Source organism: Lepidochelys kempii, chromosome 21, assembly GCF_965140265.1.
Source record: "Lepidochelys kempii isolate rLepKem1 chromosome 21, rLepKem1.hap2, whole genome shotgun sequence".
Lineage (NCBI taxonomy): Eukaryota > Metazoa > Chordata > Testudines > Cheloniidae > Lepidochelys > Lepidochelys kempii.
Genome location: NC_133276.1, coordinates 8,160,523 through 8,183,174, shown reverse-complemented (window position 1 = coordinate 8,183,174; position 22,652 = coordinate 8,160,523). Strand labels below are relative to the sequence as shown.

At 52.6% G+C, this 22,652-nt stretch overlaps 1 protein-coding gene across 1 annotated transcript; it reads right to left on the bottom strand.

Annotated features, from left to right (window-relative positions):
• Positions 1-267: 267 nt before the first annotated feature.
• ETNK2 (ethanolamine kinase 2) lies at positions 268-22,380 on the bottom strand. The gene is made up of 8 exons (XM_073320065.1): positions 21,860-22,380; positions 15,173-15,432; positions 13,985-14,122; positions 8,654-8,796; positions 8,433-8,516; positions 6,912-7,087; positions 3,344-3,417; positions 268-2,609 (listed from the first exon to the last, which is right to left on the bottom strand). The coding sequence occupies exons 1-8, from the start codon at positions 22,034-22,036 to the stop codon at positions 2,537-2,539; spliced, it is 1,125 nt and encodes a 374-aa protein (XP_073176166.1). The 5' UTR covers positions 22,037-22,380; the 3' UTR covers positions 268-2,536.
• Between the last annotated feature and the right edge of the window lie 272 nt (positions 22,381-22,652).

Here is a 22,652-nt window from a genome sequence, read left to right as displayed (position 1 = left end):
TGACAGGATTTGTTCTTGATGGGAGGAGATCCTTTCTCACGCTGGTTTTTCATGAGAAAGGGACGCTGACCTGCATGAGGCATCTCACTCCAGAAGTGGGTTCATGGCGGAGTCTCCTAAGCGGCCATACACCCCTCCTGCCTGTCAGCCAGGCACCTGAGACCCAGAGGAGTGGGAACCAGGCCCCCACATGGTGTTGCAGATGGGGGCCCTAAGCGCAGCCCCTACCCTCTGTTATTAAAGAGCCTCCTTCCACTAAGATCCAGACAACAGCAGCGTTTTATTATCACCGTTTGAGACAATACCAGACATACTGGCTCTTGCAGGGTAAGGATGCGAGATTTGTTCTTCCGCGCTCGTTCTCCTGGCAGAAGGCACAGCTGTTTAACACCACGGGTAATTGCAGACACCAATCAGCGTAGATTTGAACCACAAGTATCGAAGCGCAGGACAGAGCAGGGCAGGGGGACAACAGGCTGAACGGGCCCTACGCCAGCAGTCTGCGGCTGCCCTGACAACTTGAGCCGACCGGGGGGGGGGGGAATGCAGCTGGAGTGCTCAGCCAGCCCGTGGGCCCGATGAAGGGAGCAAGGTTAACCCCTGCAAAACCAGCCACTAAGCAGCACATGGGACGCTGGCTTGGCATCCAACTGGGAGAAACATGCCTATTTTGCAACGCACACCCTCTCCCCCAGGTTATAGCACCCATTGTAGGCTCTGGTCTGCAGTAGAATCTGATATTGCCCTGGTTAACCCTCTGCCAGAATAAACGGGGTACTCCCAGCTGCTGCACAAGGCTCAAAGGATCAGCACTGGCCGCACAGCTCCCCAGCAGTTGGAGCTGGGGGTGCGCTTCCCAGCGCCCGTAGACATACCCGCTTTGGCTCTCACTGAGCTCCACATTCCTGATGCTCGCGCCGTCAGGGGTGGTCCCAGCCACCCAGGCAAAGCCGAGGTGCCCTCACTAGGACCTCCGGGCCCACTGCACAGCCAGGGCCATTGGTTCCGCCAGCGCGACCCCTGCTGCTGCCGTGAGCCCTGTTGTGCTCTTCCCGCAGGCCAGGGGCTTATGGCCCCTTTCTGCCAGCAAGGCCGGCATAAAGGTGCGGGGCACGAATGACTCAGGCACTGAGAATGTGTGTGTGGGGGGAATTAGCAGTCACAAGGAGAGGGCGGGGGTTGTACCTTTTCTATCTGCTTCTCCTGCAGACTCGTTACATGTCTCAGGGAGGCTGTGGGGTACAGCAGTCCCTGGGCTGGTGGAAACACTGTGAGGAGACCAGAGTGCGTGGCCCCATAGATCTGAGGCAAAAGAAAAAGCTTGTGCAAAACCACACACCTAGGAAAGTATTTGGGGGGGTCCAGTGGAAGCTGACTGCACAGCACCCACACCCCAAACATACCATGTCCTGGGTAGTGTTAAAGGGAGATTCCAAGCCAGATTCGGGGATCTGGTTCTACTGAGCTAAGCAAACTCCAGTTCCCAACGTGCTCCCCAAATTCAGGGAAAGTTCATATCTAAACTTAGCAGCTTGGGGCCAGCTGTGCTTTATAGCAAGTTACATGCTGTCCTCACTGCCGGAGGAGTGTGCTGGATGGGGGAGGGGGAGGGAAGGGGTACGTGCAGCCTCGGCCACGTCTCCAGGACACCCAGCTGTGGGACAAGGCACCAGGTGAGCAGCCCTATTTGGGAAGAGAAGTTTATTTTGGGCACGCGGGACCATTCTTCATAGTCGGGATCTTCAACTCCTCCTCGGGATACTTAGGCAAACACAACGCTGAGTGGTGAGGGTGGAGAGGTCACTGCCAGCTGCTGTGACCTCTATGATTAAGGCCCCCCTTTTTCTCCCATGGGCCTAGCAGCAGACCCTTCTCCAGACCCTCTGACTGCAGACCTGTGCAGGCCACCTTGTGTAAGCCCTAAGTGTGCATTCAGAAATAAAGGGGGAGGGGTCTAGAGCCAGCCCCTCACAGTGTCGGGCAGAAGGGAGTTGTGGGGGTGAGAGGCACAGAGTCAGCCCCATCCCCACCTGAGACAGGATTGACTGAGCAGAATTCCCCATACCCTGTGGAGGATGTGACACCAAACAGCAGCACGGTTTGTTTCAGTAAAGCACATACCTGCCGGGTCACCCGGCCCAAGGAACACAGCTCCAATCTTAAGGCGATACTAATCTGCAAGGCAGTCCCGAAATCTTTAAGTCCAGCTGAGCTCATGGCCTTCCTGAATGTCTCACGTTCCAGTCTTGGAACCAAGTGTCTTGCCAGCAGCCAAGGCCTGTCGTCATTCCCCGGAATGGCACCATCAGCAAAATCAACCATGGGGCTAAATCCAGAGATGGGATAACTGTGCTCCAGGGGCTTCGTTTAATCTTTGGCTTCCCAGAAAGTCTTCTTTCCCCTTCCCCCTCTCCCTCCAGACTATCTGCCCCCTCCACTAGCCAGTGGCTGACTGAGGTCTGAGGTCATGGCAGCAGCTGACTCGTGCAGGAGAAAATAATGGGGAATCTTGTGGCCCTGAAGCAGCCTTGAGACGTCATTTTGGCATCTCCAGGGCTGTCACCACAGACTTTGCCTTGAAGTACTGTTTAAATCTTAGCCTTGCATACCTGTGAAGAGAGACAGAGACAGATCTTACACAAGAGAGTGGGAACATCTGACTGCCTCCACCCTGTCAGTGCTACGGGGACTTCCCCTCACTTCCTTTCAAGGGTGAAGCCCACGGCCTTGCTTACTCACGTCTGCTGCAATGAAGGAGAGGGGCGATTTAAGGTGTGGAATAATCTCCAAGGGGAAATGCTGGAATCCTGATTGCTTGAGCTGTTGGGTAAGGAGCTAGATGGGATTGGAGAGAGATGGTCTGCCTTCATTCTAGCAATTTCTGGTCCAAACTCTGCAGGAGATAACAGATCAAGGGGCAGCCCTGTCTTCCTGGGGCTCACTGCGTTCTCCTGTGCTTGCAGCAGAATGCTGATACACTGGGTGTCAGTAACACCGCGGCAATCTGGGGCTGGGCTACGTATCTGAAGAGCCTGCTGCAGCTCGGGCTAACAGAGGTGTATCTTTTAGCCCAGGTTGGAGCGGCAATCCTGTTAGGATCCATGGGTCCCAGCGTCGATCCCTGCCGCGTTACACATCCCATCACACTGCACCTCCCCACGTGCTCTGTCTGGGTGCTGCAGTGACCCACGGATCCAACGAGGACCTCGGTGCTGATCACCGCAGCCAAAACAGGAGAGGAATTCATGCCAGCCTGGGTGCAGAAGTAGCGTGGCAGCCTGCTTGTGCCGTGGCAAAGGGGAAGCCCTACCCACCACCAGCCCTGCTGCAGGGACCTGCTCACCTGAAGAAGTTAAAGTCTATGGTGGAATATTTATCCTGGATCAGGGCCCAGCATGCCCAAAGGAAATGAGAGGCCTGCAACAGAGAGAAGAATCAGGAACCTGCCTAGAGCTTCCCATACCACTGCGGGACGATAAAGCCTTTCATGTCACCCGCTTCTCCCAGCACTCAGGGCCAGATCCTCAGCTGGTTTAAGTCAGCTCCACTGGCTTCAATGAATCTATGCTGATTTGCAGTCAGCTGGGGATCTGGCCCATGAGCTTTTTAATGCTAATGAACAGTCAGCTCCTGTCTTATTAACGATTATCTGTGTGACGTTTTTATGGAGCAGGATCCCGTTGTGCTAGGTGCTGTACAAACACAGAACAAAAGGGCTGTCCCTGCCCCCAAAGATCTTACAGTCATAAGTAAGCGAAATATTATCCCCTTCCTTGCACGGGGTAGGGGGAAGGGGATGTTACCACCTGGTCCCTCCGAGTGGGACAGCCTTGGGTTTGATCCATCCTTGGCTGGCAGCACCTGGGTCACAGCACCTCTAGGATGGTCCCCTACCCCTGCATGTTTGAAATAGCAAGAGCATGTTCCCTAACGTGTCCACTGACAATTCTTCTCTAAATGTTTCGGAGTTAAAATACAGGCAACTAGCTCCACAAGCCCTCGGCTTCCTTATCACGATGGATAGGTCTGAAGTTGTTTACTGCCTGGCTCTCAGCTAAGGTAAATTCCCCTCTAGCGGCTCGGTTCAAAGGTCGCTGTAGCAGCTCCAACAGGGTCATTGCTCTCTCTGGAGATTTTATGTAAGTAACCTTGGCAAAGTCAGATTTCCTTGTATTCCAGGGCTCAGCGGGCTCTGGCCCAGGTTCAGGCCAACAGGTCACTGCAGTCTTTGCTCACCTGTTGTTAGTACCCCACTGACCTACAGTCAAAGCGCATCACTCGTTATTTTGGCCTCCTGTCTCATGGAAGATGTGGCCACCTCTCTTCTCCAGCTTATGAGCAGGTGGCTACCAGTGCAAAAACTTCTTCCTTGAGCTCTCCCAGTCTTGCTGCCATAGAGGACAGAAACTCCGGTCCTCAGAAACTATAGGCCAGAACATTTCTCAGCTGGTGTAAGTCAGTGCAGCTCCATTGACGTCACCTGTTTGTACCAGCTGAGAATCTGGCTCTAAATTTCCAGGGCTCCTCCTGCCCCATGTGCACGGCTGACAGCCAGTTTTCTGGGATTCTTGCTGTCCGGCAGAGGATGCACAAGATAATGGCTAACAGGGCACCGCCGTCTGTCCATCAGCCCGGCAACCTGAGACCACCCAGTCAGATGTGTCTTTATGCTCACCGAGAAAGAGCTCAGAGCCAGATTTTCAAGTGGCTAACCCCAACGTGCAGGTCTCTCTCAAAAACCTGGCCGCTTATTTTGGTGTCTAAATGGGTTCGTAGCCCTTTGGGAAATCTCAAAGTGACACAGAGTCTTGGATCCCATGTAAGCTCTGCTACTTGTGGGATAGCTCCTCAAGCAGGGCAGGGGGAAGAGAGGAAGCCACCCACTGCCTGGCCTGATTTCCTCCACTGCCCCTCCTCAGTGGCAGGAGAAGAGCTGTAATTCAACCCAGAGCCTGATTGTGGCTTCTGGGGGAGCCTGCTCTTTCTCGCAACTCTGCAAACCATAAAGCAAGCCCACAGGCTAGGTTCATGGTCCAGTGTTGCCAACTCCTGTGGTTTTAACAGCACTTTTGTGATAGCTGGTGGGAAACCCCATCAAGAGACTGCATGGGAATGTCGGCTTTCACTTGAAAGAGAGAAAGGGTGTGTGTGTGTGTGTGTGGTTGCAGAGGAAAAACTCGAAAAGGTGACCTGCTTGTCAAAGCCATTCTCATGATTTCTGGAGTGCCTGAGGCCGGCGATGCTGTTAACCCCTGAACAACAGGTACCTACGAGTTGTAAATGTTACACAAGGTGGAAGGCAGTAGAGAACCACGATGGCTGGGGGGAAAAGCGATCAGGGAAGGGCCTCTGGCTGCTCCATCCAGTGCTCTCCCCCACTGAGCACTCTGCTCAAAGTCAGTGGTGGCATTAGGTCTGGATTCCTGAGGAATTAAGTGGCACTCAGAGCTCTTGGCCATCTGACTCCAAGAGAGGATCTGCCTTATTGTCGGAGGAACTTAATAACGTGAAGGACTTCCAGCTAGGCAGGCAGACTCTGCTGATGTACATTGGACCAGGCCTCTAACAGCTCTGAACGTACCACTGCGCCTAGATCTTCAAATAAACAAACAAAAAAACAAAAACAAAAAAAACCAACACGTGCTCAACCTACTGAGCTCTTTAGCAAGATCTGATCCATCACATCTGTTCCCTCTCTGCTTCCACAGCAGTTCCCTTCCCTCCGCTGGAGAACTTTAATTCTAGGGCTTCTTGCATCTCCCTCTAAAGAATCTGGTGCTGGCCATGGAACCATAGAATCATAGACTATCAGGGTTGAAAGGGACCTCGGGAGGTCATCTAGTCCAACCCCCAACTAAATCATCCCAGCCAGGGCTTTGTCAAGCCTGACCTTAAAAACTTCTAAGGAAGGAGACTCCACCACCTCCCTAGGGAACCCATTCCAGTGCTTCACCACCCTCCTAGTGAAAAAGTTTTTCCTAATATCCAACCTAAACCTCCCCCACTGCAACTTGAGACCATTACTCCTCATTCTGTCATCTGCTACCACTGAGAACAGTCTAGATCCATCCTCTTTGGAACCCCCCTTCAGGTAGTTGAAAGCAGCTATCAAATCCCCCCTCATTCTTCTCTTCCGCAGACTAAACAATCCCAGTTCCCTCGGCCTCTCCTCATAAGTCATGTGCTCCAGCCCCTTAATCATTTTTGCTGCCCTCCACTGGACGCTTTCCAATTTTTCCACATCCTTCTTGTAGTTTGGGGCCCAAAACTGGACACAGTACTCCAGATGAGGCCTCACCAATGTCGAATAGAGGGGAACGATCATGTCCCTCGATCTGCTGGCAATGCCCCTACATATACATCCCAAAATGCCATTGGCCTTCTTGGCAACAAGAGCACACTGTTGACTCATATCCAGCTTCTCGTCCACTGTAACCCCTAGGTCCTTTTCTGCAGAACTGCTGCCGAGCTACTGCTCCTGGACCATTACTCTAGTCAGGTACGGCAATTCCTATGTTCCTTTCATGAACGGTGAAGCTCCAGGACCATGAGGACGGAGTTGGTTCACTCCTGGGCCTGGGGCTGCAGCGATGTTAAACGCAGAGCGGACACACAGGCACAGTGAAGAATTTCAGTGTCTTTGAGCCACCGGACCAGATCCTATTTCCTCTCCCTGTCCACTCCCGTAACTGAATCCCAGAGTGCATTTCAGGGCAGATTAACTCTCCCACCCAAGAGCCCTGGGTCTTGCCTGTCAGAGAAGAACATGCTCCAGTGGATGGTAAATATACCTCTTCTATTCCCCAACAATCAATTCTCCCGTGGGTTCAGTATATTCAGAACCCCCGCCCCAGCGCACATCACTTGGTCAGCCCTGCCTCCTCCCACCGCCCCGCCGGGCGCCCACTCACTAAAGCAAACTGGTTCGCTTGCACGTAGAGGGTCTCCAGCTCCTGGTCAGAGATGACTCCCCCTCCGCTTCCCTGGTTCTCCCGGCTCAGTTGCTTGTAGGCTTGCAGGTAATGTCTCAGCCACTGCAGCTGGGTGTCTCTGCTGGGATATAGGCTGTAATCCACCTCGTTCACGCCTGCAAACAGAAGCTAGCAATTAGGAGGACTGGAGGCGGACAAGGAGAACAAGGCAGCTCCTCTAGGGCAAAGTGCTGATGAAGATGGGCTCTCCCAGGCCATGAACCACAGCCCATTGAAGTCAGTGGGAATCTTTCAACTGCTGTTGGACCAGCCCCTGGGAGAAAAACACTATGCAAGTCCAGGGCCATTCTAGTGGAAGACAAGGTATTTCCCCAGAGCTAGGGATGGGGTGCAAGTACACTGATCCTATCTACTTGTTACAAGATCCTGTTAGCAAGTGGGTCCTATCCATCCCTCTCTGGCGCTGGGATTTTGGCCCTGAAGTTACAATCTAAATGTAATTTCCCTCTCCAGGGCACATGAGCTGATTCCTAATCTTCCCTGCGCTCCATGTGAATTTTACTCCTAGAAGTTCTTCAGAGGCTTTTAAATAATTTGGGATGATCTCTGAGAAAGGCCACTGAATTAGGAAACAACAGGGAGCCACGATACATACCAAGTCCCCCTTCCCCCTAGATCTAGTCCGGCCCATGAGCACCTTGTCATGCATGAGCCTGGATTTGATCTCTTTTACTGTTTGCTCTCAGCAGTGGCGCACAGAAGGGGACTTAAAAATTTCAGTGTGGGTTTGTGCTTCAGGCTGCAATAATCCTGCCTAAGTCTTCAAGGTAAAAATTACTGGTACATCTACAACCCCTTTTGTCTTCCAAGTGCAAGGAGTAACTTCCTGTAGACTCTTCTGGAGAGGAACGTGGCAGCTATTCATTCAACCACGTGCAGCAACGCTGCTCAGAAGTTTAGGGCTGGGAGAGAAGCCAACAGAGACCACATTGGGAAATCGGGTAGGCAGAACAGAATGACCCAGGCACTCTGATGTTATTGCCATGGCAACTTTAATGCCCACAAGTGGCCAGGATCTCAGTTTTAGGTCTCATTTGAAAGGTGCTGGCAAGTCCACCAGCACAATCCCCCCGAACGTGGCTCTTGACTCAGTAGTCACTTGAAGGGAGAAGGACCAAATACTGAATCACCCACAACACTTCCTCCAAATCCTCTTAGAGGTTTCCACGCCCAGTGCTGACCTGGTCCAACCCTACTTAGCTTGTGAGAGCTGAAGGCTACACAGTACAAGCTGAAATGGCTATCGACATACATAAATATTACCTGCACTTGGGGCTACACATGGGGAGAGGAAGGAATGTTTCCTACAGTTACTTACATTAATGAAATATCCTCATCAGTTACCCTGTAAGTAAACATGGCCAAAGGGAAACATTCCACCAAACTGAGGGGCCCAGCTTTCAGGCTAGGGAAAGAAGGAGGCAGGGGAGCTTGACTCACCTGCAAATTCATTAAAGTGGTTCCCAATGTCGAAAGCCTGGTAATTGTAACCAGCGTATTCGTAGTCTATGAACCGCACGTGCCCTGTGGAAGGCAAAACGGGGAGCGGTTAGAGTAGACGCCTCTGGTTCTTCAAGCATCCTTGTACCCCTTGGAAGCCACCATCAGGGGAAGGGACACGTGTGCAAAGCTCGTGTGCACTGGACAGGAATGGAACAAACCTTCGGTCTCGTTGTAGATGATGTTTTTGCACAGCAGGTCATTATGGCACAGCACAATGGGAGAGCCCAGCTGGGAGAGAGATTCCTTCAGCCAGGCAACCTCTTGCTCCAGCACCTCCAGACTGGGCACTTCCTGACGGAACCTAGGGGAGAAAAGGATGTGAGGTCATGTCCATGCACAGTAAGTTTCTTTTCAAATGTGGGTTATTTTTTTAAATAATGCAAAGCTCAGTAACATTCAATAACTGGAGAGAGAGAGAGAGAGCGCGCGCGGGCAAATCTCCTAGGGCAGCACAGTCTTGGAGAATCACATCGCATGGGTACTTGGTCCAGCAAAAACCTCTTTGTTCACTGGAAGATCAATGGGGACTAAACACCAGGCTGGGAGCCATGCACTTTCAAGTTCTGATACTCAGCAGCGGTGAATGGCTTGACAGTCCTGGAGATTGGGATCCTCTACTTAGCCTCAGAGCAGGGACAAATCAAGCAGCAGAAGCTTCCCCATGTTATCCTATCAACGTGCCTCCATGGTGATGTGGATGTACTCTCTCTAGGCGGAAAAAGGATAATTCTATCTCCGTGCCCCGCTGACTCTTTAGCCTCTAGGTGGAGTTTGCTAACAAGTGAGCTCAATTGCACTGGTGGTTTTGGTGATGTAAAACCCTGTCCCACAGGGAACTAGACCAAGACTCAAACCCGTCTCACATATAGGGCACAAACCAGCAACAATCAGATCAGTCAAATCAGGAGCAGAAGACTCTCATAGCAATTTGCCTTCAAAGGGTCCATGTGGATCAAAATGATGGTTCAGTTCCCTGAGCTCCCAGGCCCAGAGCCACAAGGACAACGGGATTTTTCAAGACCCCACAGTGACACATGTTGTATTAATAACCTCAAGCAACCCGGTGATACCAAAAAAATGAACTAGTTAATAATTAAATCTAACTGGCCATTTAATGCACTCTGTGTGCCACCTAGTTCATTCACCTTCACTGTTTATGGGTACTGATGGCGTCCAAGTAGGTGGATCCTGACGCAGGTTGAGACTTCCTCTAGATCCACCCACCTGGAATGGATTAAATCTCCCTTGAGGCCTTGTCTGCACTGGACATTAGATGGACTGGTTTTAAACGTGCATTGTCTGGATCACCGAAAAACAGCGTTAGGCCTATGATGGTTTTAAAGCCAGTGTACTGGAGCTACAAGGGCCCCTGGTTTAACCCCTATTTACCCTGAACTAGGTGTAAAATCAGCCCACATAATTGGGATCAATGCCCAGTGTAAGTGGGGCTCAGGTCCCAGTTTAATCCCAGCTGGGGTGATTTTCCTGGGAGTTATTACTGCTAGTAACAGAGGAATCCTAGTCATGGCCCAGGACCCCACTGTGCTAGGCGCAGTACAGACACAGAACAACAAGACAGTCCCTGCCCCAGAGAGCTTACAATCGAAGTTGTCTCCACTTTGATCGCTCCAAAGTCTTTGTCTGTGACACAGCGAAGGTCTCTCCAAGGCAACTCAGAGCAAAGGCTGGGCAGTGTAATCCGAGAGTTAAGTGTTGAGAGAGATCTCCCATTTCAACCAGGTTCATTCTCCCGTGCGGTCTCATCTATACTGGGAAGTCTGCTTGTCGGTGGGCCCAGATACAAAAATTGGCCAATCTTGTAGAGTAGACAGACCATAGCTATATTTAGACCATGTTTCCCTGTTGCATTATGGAAGGGCCCACCTTGGTTTGCTCCTTAACATGACAAATTTCAAACCTTGCTGTAATTGTGTCAGCTGCTCCACTGACAAACGCCACCCCACGTTACCTCTAGAGCTCTGCCACACTCAGCAGTTCAGTTCTGATGTTCACCTTTCTTTCCTTGCATTTTTAGCTCACGTGTTTTGCCTTCCCTGCAGTTTGGGGATTCAAACAAGCCCCCAAACGCAACCAAAGCCCTCAAAATTGTGTCTTGTTTCAGGTCAGAGTCTCAGAGTTACATGGTTTCAACCCAAAACTTGGCCTGGTTTTGCCCAATCCCTGGACTGGCCTGACTCCCCGGAGCTAAGCTGAATGTTTTACTGACCTCTCTGAATCTTTGGACAAACCTGTTGTGAATTTTAGGTTTGTGACAAACCCCAGCAAGGGCTTTGCCTGTTGCCTGTTTTTTTCACTCTGGTTTTGCCCAGTTCCAGTTAAGTTCAGTGTGGAGGGCTTTAACCTAGCTTCACCGGGGGAAGGAGACCAAAGCCCTGAGGTAAGTGGGGAAGTGGGATACTGGGAGGAAGCACGAGCAGGAGAGCGCAAGAGGGGATGGCTCCTGCCTCATACTGAGAAAGCAGGACAAACAGCAAGTTATCTCAAGTGCCTATACACAAGTGCAAGAAGCCTGGGAAACAAGCAGGGAGAACTGGAAGTCCTGGCACAGTCAAGGAATTATGACGTGATTGGAATAACACAGACTTGGTGGGATAACTCACGTGACTGGAGCACTGTCATGGATGGATATAAACTGTTCAGGAAGGACAGGTAGGGCAGAAAAGGTGGAGGAGTTGCATGGTATGTAAGGGAGCAGTATGACTGCTCAGAGCTCTGGTATGAAACTGCAGAAAAACCCGAGAGTCTCTGGATTAAGTTTAGAAGTGTGAGCAACAAGGGTGATGTCGTGGTGGGAGTCTGCTATAGACCACCGGACCAGAGGGATGAGGAGTACGAGGCTTTCTTCCGGCAACTCACGGAAGTTACTAGATCGCAGGCCCTGGTTCTCATGGGAGACTTCAATCACCCTGATATCTGCTGGGAGAGCAATACAGCGGTGCACAGACAATCCAGGAAGTTTTTGGGAAGTGTAGGGGACAATTTCCTGGTGCAAGTGCTGGAGGAACCAACTGGGGCAGAGCTCTTCTTGACCTGCTGCTCACAAACCGGGAAGAATTAGTAGGGCAAGCAAAAGTGGATGGGAACCTGGGAGGCAGTGACCATGAGATGGTCGAGTTCAGGATCCTGACACAGGGAAGAAAGGAGAGCAGCAGAATATGGACCCAGGACTTCAGAAAAGCAGACTTTGACAACCTCAGGGAACTGATGGGCAGGATCCCCTGGGAGAATAACATGATGGGGAAAGGAGTCCAGGAGAGCTGGCTTTATTTTAAAGAATCCTTATTGAGGTTACAGGGACAAACCATCCCGATGTGTAGAAAGAATAGTAAATATGGGAGGCAACCAGCTTGGCTTAACAGTGAAATCCTTGCTGATCTTAAACACAAAAAAAAAGCTTACAAGAAGTGGAAGATTGGACAAATGACCAGAGAGGAGTATAAAAATATTGCTCGGGCATGCAGGAGTGAAATCAGGAAGGCCAAATCACACTTGGAGTTGCAGGTAGCAAGAAATATTAAGAGTAACAAGAAGGGTTTCTCCAGGTATGTTAGCAACAAGAAGAAAGTCAAGGAAAGTGTGGGCCCTTTACTGAATGAGGGAGGCAACCTAGTGACAGAGGATGTGGAAAAAGCTAATGTACTCAATGCTTTTTTTGCCCGTCTTCACGAACAAGGTCAGCTCCCAGACTACTGCACTGGGCAGCACAGCATGGGGAGGAGACCACCAACCCTCTGTGGAGAAAGAAGTGGTTCAGAACGATTTAGAAAAGCTGGACGAGCACAAGTCCATGGGGCCGGATGTGTTGCATCTGAGAGTGCTAAAGGAGTTGGCGGCTGTGATTGCAGAGCCATTGGCCATTATCTTTGAAAATTCATGGCGATCGGGGGAGGTCCCGGACAACTGGAAAAAAGCTAAGGTCGTGCCCATCTTTAAAAAAGGGAAGGAGGAGGATCCAGGGAACTACAGGCCAGTCAGCCTCACCTCAGTCCCTGGAAAAATCATGGAGCAGGTCCTCAAGGAATCAATTCTGAAGCACTTAGAGGAGAGGAAAGTGATCAGGACCAGTCAGCATGGATTCACCAAGGGCAAGTCATGCCTGACCAGTCTAATAGCCTTCTATGAGGAGATAACTGGCTCTGTGGATGAGGGGAAAGGAGTGGATGTGTTATTCCTTGACTTTAGCAAAGCTTTTGATACAGTCTCCCACAGTATTCTTGCCAGCAAGTTAATGAAGTATGGGCTGGATGAATGCACTATAAGGTGGATAGAAAGCTGGCTAAATTGTCGGGCTCAACGGGTAGTGATCAATGGCTCCATGTCTAGTTGGCAGCCGGTATCAGGTGGAGTGCCCCAAGGGTCGGTCCTCGGGCTGGTTTTGTTCAATATCTTCATTAATGATCTGGAGGATGGTGTGGATTGCACCCTCAGCAAGTTTGCAGATGACACTAAACTGGGAGGAGTGGTAGATACGCTGGAGGGTAGGGATAGGATACAGAGGGACCTAGACAAATTGGAGGATTGGGCCAAAAGAAATCTGATGAGGTTCAGCAAGGACAAGTGCAGAGTCCTGCACTTAGGACGGAACAATCCCATTCACCGCTACAGACTAGGGACCAAGTGGCTAAGCAGCAGTTCTGCAGAAAAGGACCTGGGGTGACAGTGGACAAGAAGCTGGATATGAGTCAACAGTGTGCCCCTGTTGCCAAGAAGGCCAATGGCATTTTGGGATGTATAAGTAGGGGCATTGCCAGCAGATCGAGGGACGTGATCATTCCCCTCTATTCGACATTGGTGAGGCCTCATCTGGAGTACTGTGTCCAGTTTTCGGCCCCACGCTACAAGAAGGGTGTGGAAAAATTGGAAAGCGTCCAGCGGAGGGCAACAAAAATGATTAGGGGACTGGAGCACATGACTTACGAGGAGAGGCTGAGGGAACTGCGATTATTTAGTCTGCAGAAGAGAAGAGTAAGGGGGGGATTTGATAGCTGCTTTCAACTACCTGAAGGGGGGTTCCAAAGAGGATGGAGCTTGGCTGTTCTCAGTGGGAGCAGATGACAAAACAAGGAGTAATGGTCTCAAGTTGCAGTGGGGGAGGTTTAGGTTGGATATTAGGAAAAACTTTTTCACTAGGAGGGTGGTGAAACACTGGAATGTGTTACCTAGGGGGGTGGTGGAATCTCCCTCCTTTGAGGTTTTTAAGGTCAGGCTTGACAAAGCCCTGGCTGGGATGATTTAGTTGGGGATTGGTCCTGCTTTGAGCAGGGGTTGGACTAGATGACCTCCTGAGGTCCCTTCCAACCCTGATAGTCTATGATTCTATGTCACTTACCCTTCCCACAACTGCCTGGCTGCATTGCCTGAACCCATACGCAGGACTAGAGATGAGCCCAGTGCAGCTGGCTAGAACTGCGTGGATACAGGATGCCCTTAGCAGGAGTCTTGTTGCTGGGTTCTCTCTCTCTCTTTACCTGGGGTTGGATGCCTTGGTGATGAGATCAGTTTTCATGATGGTGAGGTACTTGTGTATCTTGTGCCACAGGCTGGGTTTGGGGAGGCTCCCGTTGGCGTGAATTGCGTGCATTTTGGCCATTTCCCAGGCTATCAACCTATAACAAATCACACGGGCAGCGATAATAGGTGGCTACACTTCGAGATTCTGTCAATGGGAAATGCTCAGCACCTTCTGTCAGCCACACCCCAGGGCCATCAAGTTGGGCACCCACAAAACCAGCGCCTACTGTTAAAAATTCAGACTGAAAGTGTCTAAATTCTCTCTCCATTTTAGTGGCGTGACTTCCAAAAGCTTCAAGGTACCATCTCAAAAATCTCCAAACTCACTGGGCCAAATTCTCTGCTGGTATAAGTCTCTGGAGAAATGCCAATTTCAGCATTGCCAACCTCAATGATTCAAAAATCATGGGATATTTTTAAAAAATCATCTTGTGATTTTCAAGCCAAATTTTTGTTGTTGTTGTTCCTGTGATTTGCTCTCTGGTTTCTGAGCCCTCAGGTTGCAATTGCATCATGTTTTCAAGTTCTTCACAACAACCCTGAGGGTTACAAGTTACTTCTTTTTAAATGAAAGCTGAGATTCTGATGTGATCACTTGATTCCAGCAGCTGGGGCTTCAATCAGTATACCCCAAATTACGAGATTTGTCAGAAAACCAGGAGAGTTGGCAATACTGCTGGCATTTACACGAGCAGGGAATCTGGTCGCCGACTGCAGTTACCAGAGAATGCTGCTGTCCTGGTTCTATCTAGGCAAATGGTATGGGAGACTTCGGGGGAACAGCCTCTGTGGGGCTTGCAATGGCTGTGCGCACTACACATCTGCCGGACGAAAGGCCAGTCTGCAAGAGAAAGGCAACACCCACCCCCCTGCCAGCAGCTGCCTCTGGTTGCTGGGAGAAAGGATGCCCTATGCTGCCTCCCACCCAAGTTCCTGCTAGCAGCCCAATACGGGGCATTGCAGAGGTGTCAGGAACCTATTCCCTGATCTGGCTTGGCTTCTCCCAAACGTCACTCCCTGCATGCAGCACCCTAAGACCGATAGCAGAATCAGGCCCATAGCAATCCACCCACGTGCCTTTCCCCTCCCAAGGCAGGACCACGGAGGAAGGAAACGTGGCACAAACCACACACATACACACTCACCTGAAGATTTGTGGCTGCCGCACATGCTCAGGTTCCAGAGCCATCCCCTGCATGAACTCGTAACACAAGCCGTTTTGGAAGGTGCAGTAGAGGTTGGGGGCGCAGCCATGGGCTCGCAGCACCTGGAAATTCTTCAGCTCATTTTCCCTGTCCACAAAGAGCTCCGTCTTCCGGCCGTAGACCCGCACCAGGACCGCGTCCGCCATCCCCTCGTCCATGTAGCAGGCCATGAGCTTGTTGGTGATGCCATCGGTGAAGAGCTGGCGAGGGAGGGACAGAGGGAGAGGGTTAGGGCGTGGTGTGGTGTGGGGAAAAGCAGCGAGGCCGTAGGGGCCATTAACAAGTGTGTGCGCAGGGGAATGCCCTGTGGGAAGGGGGAAAAGAGACACTAATGTAGAATCCGAACAGCCCCGAGTGTAAAAGGAAAAAGGTTGGCACAGGAGTCTGTCCATGGTACTTATCTGGCTGCCACAACCATTACATGTGAGTGGCTCACACTCCAATGGATTTGACCTAGGCAGGCAGTGTGGTCTAGTGGACAGAGCACTCCACCTGCCTTCAAGTCCCAGCTCAATGCCCAGCCTGCTTGGGCCAGGAACTGCCCAGTTCTCCCATCTGTGAAAGGGGATAATGAAACCGATCTCCATGGGAAAGTGCTCCGAGATCTGATGAAATGCACTATATAAAAGCTAGGCATTGCTATCACCATCCTCACAGCACCCCGGTGAGGCGGGGCTATTATTTCCATTGTACAGATGGGCAACTGAGGCCCAGAGAGCTAAGGGACTTGCCCAAGGTCGCACAGGGGTCTGTGGTGAAGCAGGGAATTGAGTCCCAGGCAACCACCCTTTCTCTCTTTGCCACTGTCGCCAGTCAAAATGCCGACTAGGGAACAGCACAGACACTTGGAACGGAGTCCTAGCCAGGTCACCAGCCTTTGGCTCAGGATGGAGGTTGTGACTCAGGGCACATGGGCTGAGGCTGTTAAATGCGCAGCGTGGCGCAATATTATTTGAACAGTGTCCGAGTTGCACTAGGCACTTTACAAGGACAGATTGCAAGATACCGGGTCTGATTCTCCCCCGCCTTGCAACTTGGGTCATTGCTGGAGCCGTTCTGTTTTGTGCCCTCTGGGTGCTGCTTGTGAATGAATGCGTGCACCTGTGCACGGTCCCTGCCAAAAGAGGCTGCAGTAAGATGTGGGGGCAACAGAGAACAGGAAAGGGACAAGGTGAGGAAAGAAGGGGTCTCAGCAGCACCACCGCACGGAACCGCATGGTTTAATTAAGAGCTTGGTTATGATCAGCGGGCACTCTCTCTGGAGACCTTTCTTGTTGGTTCGCCTCAGGAGACGCACCAGTCACAAGACAACGTACGTTTGGGAGGTCTCGACAGCATCCCAAACATGGGCCTGTCTTGCACTCCTCATACGGCCCAGGCTTATAAGTGGAGCTTGGAGATTTAGTAGCAAAGCATGACACTGGGTTAAGTTACAAACCTGACACTCGATCCCAGTTCAATGGGGGCGCTCAGCAGGGTTTCGAACCGGGGTGGGGTGGGGGAGGGGGCTGTGATAAGTTCTCAGCTAGCTGGAGGCGCTGATGAAGGCACCAGGCACAGCTGGGTGGTTTGGGCTGTTTTCCGGCTGGCGACTCAAGAGAGCTAAAAGAACCGTTCCACCTTGAGGTGTTGAGGGCCGCGGCTCAGGCCTCTGTAGGTTCTGAGCTGCCCCGCGGGCAGAATCCCTGAACTGGCACAGAGCCTCAGGCACAAAACACAGCGAGGAGCAAATGAAACAAACCAACCAACCGCAGGGATCATTGACAGCACTTTGATCATTGACAGCGGGGATGTCTCTGCTGGGGATGCCTCTGTCACTAATCTGATGGCTCCTCACAGATGGAAAGAGGGTTTTGTTCGGGCTTCTCCTTAACTTGGCTGGATGCCCGGATACACGGAGTCTTCTCCCCTTCCCCCGTCCTCTCCAACTCAATGACCCTTCTTCCTGCAGATCTCTCCCTCTATGCTCCTGTCTATGCTCTCTCTTGGGAAGCAGAGGAAACGCACAGAGGTGTGGATTGATGGGGAAGGGAGGCCATTCCAGATGGTCTGGGGACGGCAAGAAATATTGGCCTGATTCCCCTCTCACTCACACTGGAGTAAATGAGGAGTAACTCCACGGAAGTCAAAGGAGCCAACGAGATGGGGGCGAAGCGGAACCCTTAGCCCCGGGTTAAGTTGAGATTAATGCTGTTTCCAAGGGCCACTTTTCTCTTCGATTTTTTAAAAGTTGGGGGAATCTGATGCTTGTGGAAAGAAGCGAGGGGCTGCTAGCTCCGGCTGCAAGCCAGTGCTGAGCAAGGCGCCCCCGCAAAGGCAATCCTTGCCACCCACCGAGCCATCCTGCTGTGGGAAATGCAGGCTTGGATCCTTGGGCCTTTCAGAAGGCAGATCTGGTGCTGCCCGGGAGTGCAATGGGACGGGCAGAGTCAGTCTGGGTGCTGATGAGACAGTGGCACTGAGGGTGCAATCCAATGGGGCTTGTTTTGCCGGGGCGGGCAGTGCCCAGCATTATGGCCTGATGCACAGGGGAGGGATGCCATGCCCAAAGCAGGCATTGCTCAGGCTACCCGCTGTTGCAGAACCGGCAGCACCAAGGGCACAGCCTGGTGCCGTACCGCCCAAGCTGATGCTACCTTTGTCCAGCACTGCCCGGGACATGATCTGGAGCTTTAGTAGCTTCGCTGTAGGTGACAATATGCTTTTCCCCTATAAGTAAAAAGGAAACTGATTTGAGCTTCACAGGCCAGAGAGAAGTAAATACCATAAGACTCATATTTCCTTAAAGTCTTCGCCCTCAGCCTCTCCCTGTCCTCCTCCTTTCAGATCCAATGGGCCAAATCCTCAGCTGGTACAAACCGGCATAGTTCCATTGATATCACTGGAACTATCCAGATTTATACCAGCTAAGGGTGGGACCCACTGAAACTAGCCCCCTGCACATGGAATAGAATAGCCCCAGGTTACGTGAGGGCGAGAACGGAATTTCCTGTGGACAGGTCCCACTCCCCCAGCAGTTCTAGCTCAGCAGCCCCTTCCTCTTCGGCAAACTGAACTCTGCCTCAGTTCTTCTCCATTTTCGGATCTGAAGTCCATTCAGATCTTTCCTGTGGGTGTGAATTGGACTGTTGGTATTGATCCTGCTGGCATTCCATGACGTTCATTTCAGCACTGCTGACGACCTGCGTACCCAGCATCTCACAGCTCCTCCAGCTTCCAGGAACAAGGACAGCTGCTCAGGAGACCACCTGAGACGTTCCCGGAAGTGTCAACTGCAGAGTGAATGTGACACACACATCCCTGCCTATTCAGACATTCTCACAGCCATTCTTCACCCCAAAGTGCTCCCGTGCATCTCCTGTCTCTTTCATTGGATGGTAACTCCATGAGTATTTAAGCAGGGGCCTTTCTGTGTTGCCAACACAGCCTTAAAGATACTGGAATGCACAGCATAGATCTCCAACCTGCTGCAGTCCAGACAGGGCTTCAGCGCTGAATGTATTGTGCTGGCTCTCCTTATCACATCTAAGGTGAGAGAGAAGCAGGCACCCCTCTGATAGTATGCGATCAAGCTTGCTTACAATGCCCTGAAGCTCTCCAGCATAGAATCATAGGAGTGGAAGGGACCTCGAGAGGTCATCTAGTCCATGCACTATAAGGTGGGTAGAAAGCTGGCTAAATTGTCAGGCTCAACGGGTAGTGATCAATGGCTCCATGTCTAGTTGGCAGCCGGTATCAAGTGGAGTGCCCCAAGGGTCGGTCCTGGGGCCGGATTTATTCAATATCTTCATAAATGATCTGGAGGATGGTGTGGATTGCACTCTCAGCAAATTTGCGGATGATACTAAACTGGGAGGAGTGGTAGATACGCTGGAGGGGAGGGATAGGATACAGAAGGACCTAGACCAATTGGAAGATTGGGCCAAAAGGAATCTGATGAGGTTCAATAAGGATAAGTGCAGGGTCCTGCACTTAGGACGGAAGAACCCAATGCACAGCTACAGACTAGGGACCGAATGGCTAGGCAGCAGTTCTGCGGAAAAGGACCTAGGGGTGACAGTGGACGAGAAGCTGGATATGAGTCAGCAGTGTGCCCTTGTTGCCAAGAAGGCCAATGGCATTTTGGGATGTATAAGTAGGGGCATAGCGAGCAGATCGAGGGACGTGATCGTTCCCCTCTATTCGACATTGGTGAGGCCTCATCTGGAGTACTGTGTCCAGTTTTGGGCCCCACACTTCAAGAAGGATGTGGATAAATTGGAGAGAGTCCAGCGAAGGGCAACAAAAATGATTAGGGGACTGGAACACATGACTTATGAGGAGAGGCTGAGGGAGCTGGGATTGTTTAGCCTGCAGAAGAGAAGAATGAGGGGGGATTTGATAGCTGCTTTCAACTACCTGAAAGGGGGTTCCAAAGAGGATGGCTCTAGACTGTTCTCAATGGTAGCAGATGACAGAACGAGGAGTAATGGTCTCAAGTTGCAGTGGGGGAGGTTTAGATTGGATATTAGGAAAAACTTTTTCACTAAGAGGGTGGTGAAACACTGGAATGTGTTACCTAGGGAGGTGGTAGAATCTCCTTCCTTAGAGGTTTTTAAGGTCAGGCTTGACAAAGCCCTGGCTGGGATGATTTAATTGGGAATTGGTCCTGCTTCGAGCAGGGGGTTGGACTAGATGACCTTCAGGGGTCCCTTCCAACCCTGATAGTCTATGACTCTATGATTCTATGATTCCAGTCCCCTGCAGGGAGATGCTTTCTGCTTAGTGGCAGAACTAGGGGATGCACTGGTGGTGGGGCCAGATCCTTGGAGACCACTGCAGTTGGGCGTAACCGAGTGCAAGCTGTAGGCTCCTTTTACTTGCACTGGGGGGCTGGACAATCTTCAGCTGGCCCCAGAATTGTGTGTGGGCATCGGGGGGGCGTACAGCCACCTTTACCCAGCTTTCCTGGGTCCTACACCGAGCAGACCTTGGCCACTCTAAAGACTTAGCCTTTAACATCTGCAGTGGTGCACAGTACCTAAGAGGCTGGCTCGGACACCATGGAGCTAGGCAGGGTAAATCAGCGTCACCCCATCATGGTGCTGATATGTACCAGCTAAGGATCTGCTCCAATTCTCTCTTTAATAAAAAAAATGGTCTTTTTGAAAAATTTTTTTTAAAAAGAAAGTCTCTCTCCCCATGTTAAAAAAAAAACAAACAAATATAAAGTAACATCAGCTGGGGCTACGATTTAAGGCTTCCCCTTAGGCTTACACAAGTAAGATCTGCTGTTCAACACAACATCAACGCATGGATACAAGACGGCTGACAAGAGTCTTATTACGAACGCTTTGTATTATAGGTAGCAGTTAGAGGGCTCAGCTGAGACCGGGGCTCAAGGGGCTGTACAAACACATGACAGACAGCCCCTGCCCTGAAGAGATCACAGCCTTAACTCAAGAGTCTCCTGTCTATTAGCAGCTGCCCTGGCACAGATATTTTGACACAGCTTCTTGTATTTAAATGACTCTGGGCTACTAATATATTACTAAGGATGCTCCAGGCACACTGGAAATAAGCGCACGGGCTTGTCTGAGTGCTAGATTACATCGATACTGTACTAGTACTGTGCCCTTGCTGCCCAGCTACAGAATATTTTCATGCAGGGATCTCAAAGCACTTTACAAATACTGATGAGCTAAGCTAGGCAATGTGTCATTACCATCCCTATAAAAACAACAAGGAGTCTGGTGGCACCTTAAAGACAAGCAGATTTATTTGGCCATAAGCTTTTGCGGGTAAAAACCCCACTTCTTCAGGTGCCTATTACCATCCCTATTTTACAGATGGGGAAACCGAGGCACAGAGCAGCAAAGCCAGTTAGTGGCACAACCAGGAACAGATTCTTGGAGTCCCAGTGCCTGGTCTCTGGCTCTAAGGATTCGATGCCTCTGCCTGGGGAGAACCAGGGTTCATGGATCACAGAATCACAGGACTGGAAGGGCCCTCGAGAGGTCATCTAGCCCAGCCCCCTGCACCCACAGCAGGCCCAGGTATTCTCCAGACCACTGCTTCTCCAGCTGTCTGAGGTGGGGGGCTGGCAATGTTCTTCCCACTGTGCGGGCAGACCGGCAGCCGATGGCCCGCGGACCACCACTTGGAGGAGCGCGCTGGCCTCCAGCGTCCCTGGCAGGTGCCCCTCTAACCTGCTCTTAAAAATCTCCAACGTGCAACAGGCATTTCAGAGTTCTGCAGGGAACATGAATCCGCCCAGTCACTCCTCAGCTCTTCGCGGCCACCCTAGCGCCCCTGGGACCGCCCGGGGGGGGGAACGGGGGGGCTGCGAAAAGGTGCCCGGCAACATCCCCCGGCGAGGGAGGAAAGACCCGGAGCAGGTCACTGGGCGCAAACCTCGCCCCTTCCAGGGGCTTGTCTAGCTCCAGAGCCCAGGCGAACTTGCACCGCCCCCGGGGTGCTGCGGGAGGCGGCTGCCCAGACCAGATCTCGCCCCAGCAAGCGGTTTCCCTTCCGCCTGCCTGGGCGAGAGCCATGGAAACCGGGCTGGCCGGGGGCGGCGGCGGGGGGCAGCCGGTCCAGCCCGGCCCCTCGCAGCCCCCGGGAGGGGACGGGACGCTCGCCCCGTACCTTGGTTTTCACGCGCTCCGGCGCCCACTGCGGTCTCAGCTCGCGGATCAGCCGCAGCGCGCCGGGCCGGACGTTGTCCTCGTCCACCGCGATGCCCAGGCAGCGCACGGCCGGCTGGCCCCGGCGGCCGGGCAGCCCGGCGGGGGCGGCGGCGGCGGCCGAGAGCTTCTCCTCCATGGCCCACGTGCAGCGCGGGCAGACCCGCGGCCTCTGCCGGGCCGGAGCGGCAGGCGGGGAGCGGGCACCGGCGACTCCACCCCCGCTAGCCGCGGAGCGCTGGGGCAGCGGCCCATGGGCAGGGGCTGGAGAGGGGCTGGGCGGGGAGGAGCCGCCGCCGCCGGGAACCCATGAGTCAGCCCCGCCGCCGCCGCCGCCGCCCCTCCGTGCCCAGCCCGGCGCTCGGGCCGGCCACCATTGTGATGTCACCGGGGTCCCCCGGCGCCGCCATCCCGCCCCGGGGCGGGCCCCCCTGCGCGGCTCGGCCGGGACGAGCGGCCGGGACGAGCAGCCGGGGAGCCGCTCCGCCCGCGTCCCGCCGGCCCTGCGCACTGCGGAGGGGCCGCTCCGCTCCGGGCAGGTGCGCCGGGGCCGGGCGCAGGCGGAGCCTGGCAGGGGGAGCCCCGCTGGTGCCGCAGGCCGTGGGCAGGACTGTGGGGGCGGCCCAGAGGGGTCTGGGCTCAGGGGCGCAGCCCCTCGCAGGTATTTCGGCATCGCCCAGGGGCTTGTTGTTCAGTGGGCGGGAGCCCTGGGCCAGTCACCGCACAACCCTGCGGCCCCTCCAGGCTTTACTCTG